General features: G+C 45.5%; 1 protein-coding gene across 1 annotated transcript in view; it reads right to left on the reverse strand.

The window, feature by feature from the left end:
- Positions 1-4712, reverse strand: part of LOC141096860 (cadherin-2A) — a 369191-nt gene extending 364479 nt beyond the window's left edge. Inside the window, exon 1 of the mRNA XM_073583706.1 lies at positions 4162-4712. Within this exon, the coding sequence (XP_073439807.1) occupies positions 4162-4236 (75 nt within the window). The 5' untranslated portion in view covers positions 4237-4712. The remainder of the gene's footprint in view (positions 1-4161) is intronic.
- Positions 4713-6000: the final 1288 nt, after the last annotated feature.

The following is a 6000-nucleotide window of genomic DNA, read 5'->3' on the forward strand; positions in this document are numbered from 1 at the left end:
AGGAAAAATCATCCCTAATAAACTTCGCTGTGAAACCTCAATACAAGAAATGAAGTTTTCTCTTTTTTGTGTCTTTTTGTTGACAATGATATTTGCCTGTGTGCACACAATGACCAATACTCCATATGGATCAATAATGCCTTCTGTGCTGCCGCTCGTCTCTGCCATCTGTTCAGAAGTGGTGTTAGGAAGAAATGCTGCTCTCCCCAAATCCTATTTTCTCTTTTAAGCAAAGGTACCTCCTTCTTTTACAAAAGTACATCCATCAAATTGAAAAAGTTTATGGTTATCCCGATACTTTAGGTCACTGGAGGGTTAAGTCTCCATTTTACTGCAGTGGTTTAATCGATATGGCCTCTGGTCTGAAGCAGCACTATAATACTGCCCTTACTAGTTTGTAAAAAATGAGCACATACTGTAAGAATGATCCATAGTGTACTCCCTCCAGATCTGGTAGAGAAACATCTGATGGTTCCTAGCTTATCTGAGCCAGGTATCATTTCTGATTATATCAGCGGGGTCATATTGACTCCTAAATATGACTGATACCACATCGTCTGCCCTATGTATCCTTAAAATAATCCATGCTAAGGATTCACTTCTACTCTACGCACATTATATACAGCATATATTCACATATCCAGTCATTATCCATTGCATACTTTTTCCAAATAAGGCAAGGCATCGCCTGATGGCTCCTAACTTTTCTGAGCCAGGTACAATTTCTGATTCCGGTATATCAGTGGAGTCATATTGACTCCTAAATATGACTGATACCACAATGTCTGCCCTGTGTGTTCTTAAAATAATCCATGCTAAAGTACGTATTCACTGCTTCACTTCTCTTCTAACACATATATATACCGTATATATTTATACATATCTCGATAGATTGATTAATAAATATATATATATATTTGTTTGTTACTGTGCATTGTTTTATTGCCTCCTACTAAAATAGTTTATTTATTTACTTTATATATACTGTATATTTGCTTTACATTCATTTTATATTTCTCTTTCACAGGAATAGGAATCCATCCACGACTACTCGATGTAATAAAATTCCAGCACATTGCCAAAAAAAAAAAAAATCAAGTCTACAATATATTTTTCCCTAAACCTCATACTCATATACAGAATGATCCAAGTCAAATAGTAAAATAAATACATTTAAGAGCAAATGCTGTATGATTTTATTGGATCCCTGACGATAAAATGGGATTTAAAACATGTATTTAGGAAATGCATTGTAATAAAAAGCCTTAATAAAAATATATATATATAGTGTATACCTAGAATAAAACAGTTACATGACACATGCCCATATGATCAGGAGCAAAACCACTGAGGGGAAATGAAATTCCAGAGCTGTAACATTACTGATGCCCCCGATACTGATGAAACACAAGTCTATTTCCTGTTTGCCCGTCTTCAAATGTTAAACTTCCCCAGCATAAGAGCTTATCTAAAATCTCCCAACAAGCTGTCACCTTCTCACATTAAATCCCCAGAAAATAAAATGTCACATGCTCAGGAGAGCACGTCCTTTCTTATTGAAGACAAACAGGCGGCGCTCCTTATCGGTCACAAACTAATTCTTGTGCAAGAAAATGTAATTAAAGCGAAAATGCTGAATGTTGGCCATTGTTTTTTTTTATAATCCTGCTGAATATGTCGCTCATTAGGGGAAAGGGCAATTATTTGGAGTGCATGAAAAAAAACAACAACCTATCAAGGATTGAATTAGCCAGAAGTCCACATTTTGCCTGCTCGAGGATTGGGGCCTAAGAACGTGGTCAGCCTCAGACCAGTGGGCAGGGAACGGGATGGGGGAAAAAAAAACGAAAAACACGTCTCAGGGACCTGGACAATAGCTTTGGGGGAAATTACCGCCTAAGAAATATGAATGGGACCTGTGTGGCTTTTGGGGATGTGATACTACATAAACCAGGGAGAAGTTTATGGAACAGATTGCGGAGCACACACATTCATCATGCTCGCTGCTGCAGTCAAGAGGAAAGAAGTTTCCTTTCGTCTCTTGTGGGAAATATCTGGGGTTAGTGGGTTAGGAGAGTGACTTTTCGGCGAGGAATATGTGGTTGGAGTGGTTGGTTTAATTCACTTCTCATTTGGGGACCAGTGTTGCGCCTCCAACGAGAAGAACAGGGCTAGCCGCTGAATTATGGTCTTCTCCTTGGAGAAACGGTGGCGACTTTTAGTGACTTTTCCTATCAGTCTCATTTTGTAGAAACACAGCGAGGAGAGAGCATAAAAGCAGGAAGCCAGTCAGCACATTATGGCTTATAGACTGTAAAACCTGGAGGCAGACTGTAAGTAATCCCCACGGCTCGGCTGGCTCCAGCTTAAACACCATGGACAGTACTCGGCACAGAAGCCCTACTGACATGAGCACTGGAAACAAAAGCGAAAATCAGGGTGAGGAGAGTGACAGGAGCAGAAGGTAAGACGAGGCAGGCCAGATGTACAGAAGGCCCAGACTATATAATGAATGCACCAGGCACACAAGGTAGGAGAATGACAGGAACAGGGGGAAAATGTCTGCTGCAAATGGATGGCGGACAGTGACATAAATAAGGCTTATTATCGGCATTACTAAATAATCAAGCAGCGGATGGGAGGGGGGTAGGTAGACACCACTCCCACCATCTTATTGTCACCATGTAAAATCACACAAAGAAATGCTTCGCTGCTAAACATGCCCGCCACACAAAGAGCCAGTCACTTAGCCTTAAGACCTCCGCCCCAGAGAAATGGGGAAGGCCACCTCCATCATGGGAACTTCTCTCTGCATAATCCACGTTCTAAAGGTGGGGATATAGGAAAGAGGCCGGGGAGCCGGAGAGGGTCTGAGGCTCGCTCTCCTTGTAAATAGTATTAAGCAAACATGATCTGCACCATCTGTGCTGCAGTTGGCAACAGCCTCCGTTTTAACCCATATTTTCGTGCAATTAAGGAAAGGTACCAGCTTGACCTTCTTTTCTGCCCTCGGTAGGTGCCCATCAAGGATGCTAATAAAGTAGCTAAAGGCACATGTATCCCCAGGGGCCGCGAAAACAGATTGTGCTGTAATCCTTTCAATCGCCATGGTGACACAAAGGCACTTCTGGTGTTTGGTTACCCCATGGGTTTATCAGGTGGTGGCCTTACAAATACATGCGTGGCACACATGTGGTGGGCTCAGGGAAGAGTACAAGTGTCAGGTAAATTGGTAGGGCAGCACTGGGAGTGATGTAAATCTTGTGTGGAAGAAGTAAAGCAGACTGAGACAGGCAGGACACATAATACCCGGTGTCAGATTCACCCCACACGTCCTCTGTGCGCTGTACACAGTACATGTCCTATCATCCAGCTCCCTCCACATCTTGTGGGAAATAAGAATGGACAGACAATCACTGGGTAATACTGCTAGGAGAAGCCACACACAGGGTGACATAAGTCCTGGCCCTACACAACCCCGGCAGGTGCATGGGAGACGCAGGCAATACCAGGGCACAAATCCTGCTCACTACAAGTCACCGACCCCAAGAGGCCTACAGGACCTGCAGCAATAAGGGTCTCATAGAGGGGCCCAGCAGGGCAGGGGGCACCACACACATAACCCAAAAGTACAGAGCACTTCAAGCAGGCTGGTACCATGGTGCACAGATCATGGCAATGCCCTGGGGCCAGCGGTGAATGCTTGTCATAGGGAATGAATGGTGACATGGATGTGCGGATGTAGGAACACAAGTGTTCTGTAGGTAGTGACATGTATACAGCGTGTAGTAATGACATGCATACAGCATGACAGAGCATGTACTAGTGACACATATATTGTAGGGACATGCATGTAGTAATCTGTATGTAGCAACCTGTATATAGTAATGATTTGTATATATTACATAGTATATACCATGTATGCAGTGATCTGTATACATTATATAGCATATACCATGAATGTAGTGACCTGTATGCATTAAATAGTGTATATTATGTATGTAGCAGTGATCTGTATACATTACACAGTGTATATCCCCTGTATGTAGTGACCTGTATGTAGCAGTGATCTGTATACATCGCACAGTGTCTATCCCCTGTATGTAGAGCTCTGCACACACAGTACTTGCACAGGCAGTGCTGGGGCAGTGCTGGCATTACCTGGTGCAGCAGCAGGGCCGCCAGGATGCGCAGGGTCGGCAGCAGGACGCGCACTCCGGGCTGTCTCCGGCACATGGTGTAGTGAGGATGATGATGGCTTCAGATGCACAATAACACAAGAGTCCCAGATCTTTCCGCACAGGAAAGCGGCGGCGGCGGTGCTGATCCGTGCACCCCGTGCCCAGCACACACACACTGGGTGATTTCCAGAGAATCCTGCAGTTGCCACACTCCCCCCGGGAGGAGCCCCCGGGCTGCACTACGGTGATAGCAGCCGCCGTCCGCTCCACACTGGAGATGCGTCTCCTATTGTCCACGGCAGATAACGGTCAGCAGGAAGGGACAGATCCGGCAGAGGCTGCACTTGTGCAGTGATGGCAGCCCGGGCTCAGCCCTCCTCACTGTACTCGGCCGAGGTTGCTCTCCCTCTAGAGCATCACACGGAGCAGCGCGCCCCTCAGTCTCCTCCGCCTCCTCCTCCTGCTCCTCACACACTGATAACAATACAAGGCGCTGGCTGCAGGAGTCCCGGGCGGCTGCTGCTGGCGGCTCCTCCTCCCTGTCACCGACTCCTCACTCACAAGCCGGTGCGGTCCTCCTCATAAAATAATGGTCCTCCTCTCATAGCAATGGTCCTCCTCATACACAAGCCGGTGCGGTCCTCCTCACAAAATAATGGTCCTCCTCTCATAGCAATGGTCCTCCTCATACACAAGCCGGTGCGGTCCTCCTCACAAAATAATGGTCCTCCTCTCATAGCAATGGTCCTCCTCATACACAAGCCGGTGCGGTCCTCCTCACAAAATAATGGTCCTCCTCTCATAGCAATGGTCCTCCTCATACACAAGTCGGTGCGGTCCTCCTCTCATAGTGATAGTCGTCCTCACTTGATATTGGTCCTCCTCACATAGAAATGGTGATCCTCATACACAAGAAGGTGTGGTCCTCCTTACATAGTATTGGTCCTCCTCACATGATATTGGTCCTCCTTACATAGTATTGGTCCTCCTCACATGATATTGGTCCTCCTTACATAGTATTGGTCCTCCTCACATGATATTGGTCCTCCTTACATAGTATTGGTCCTCCTCACATGATATTGGTCCTCCTTACATAGTATTGGTCCTCCTCACATGATATTGGTCCTCCTTACATAGTAATGGTCTTCCTCTCATAGTAATGGTCTTCCTCACATGATATTGGTCCTCCTCACATGATACTGGTCCTCCTCTCATAGTAATGGTCCTCCTCACATGATATTGGTCCTCCTCACACAGTAATGGTCCTCCTCACATGATACTGGTCCTCCTCTCATAGTAATGGTCCTCACATGATATTGGTCCTCCTCACACAGTAATGGTCCTCCTCACATGATATTGGTCCTCCTCACATAGTAAAGGTCCTCCTCACATGATATTGGTCCTCCTCACATAGTAATGGTCCTCCTCACATGATACTGGTCCTCCTCACACAGTAATGGTCCTCCTCACGTAGTAATGGTCCTCCTCACATAGTAATGGTCCTCCTCACATGATATTGGTCCTCCTCACATAGTAATGGTCCTCCTCACATGATACTGGTCCTCCTCACACAGTAATGGTCCTCCTCACATGATATTGGTCCTCCTCACATAGTAATGGTCCTCCTCACATGATATTGGTCCTCCTCACATAGTAAAGGTCCTCCTCACATGATATTGGTCCTCCTCACATAGTAATGGTCCTCCTCACATGATATTGGTCCTCCTCACATAGTAATGGTCCTCCTCACATGATATTGGTCCTCCTCACATAGTAATGGTCCTCCTCACATGATATTGGTCCTCCTCACATAGTAATG

Source organism: Dendrobates tinctorius, unplaced genomic scaffold, assembly GCF_039654945.1.
Source record: "Dendrobates tinctorius isolate UK_male_01 unplaced genomic scaffold, ASM3965494v1 ptg000081l, whole genome shotgun sequence".
In the NCBI taxonomy this organism is placed as follows: Eukaryota; Metazoa; Chordata; class Amphibia; order Anura; family Dendrobatidae; genus Dendrobates; species Dendrobates tinctorius.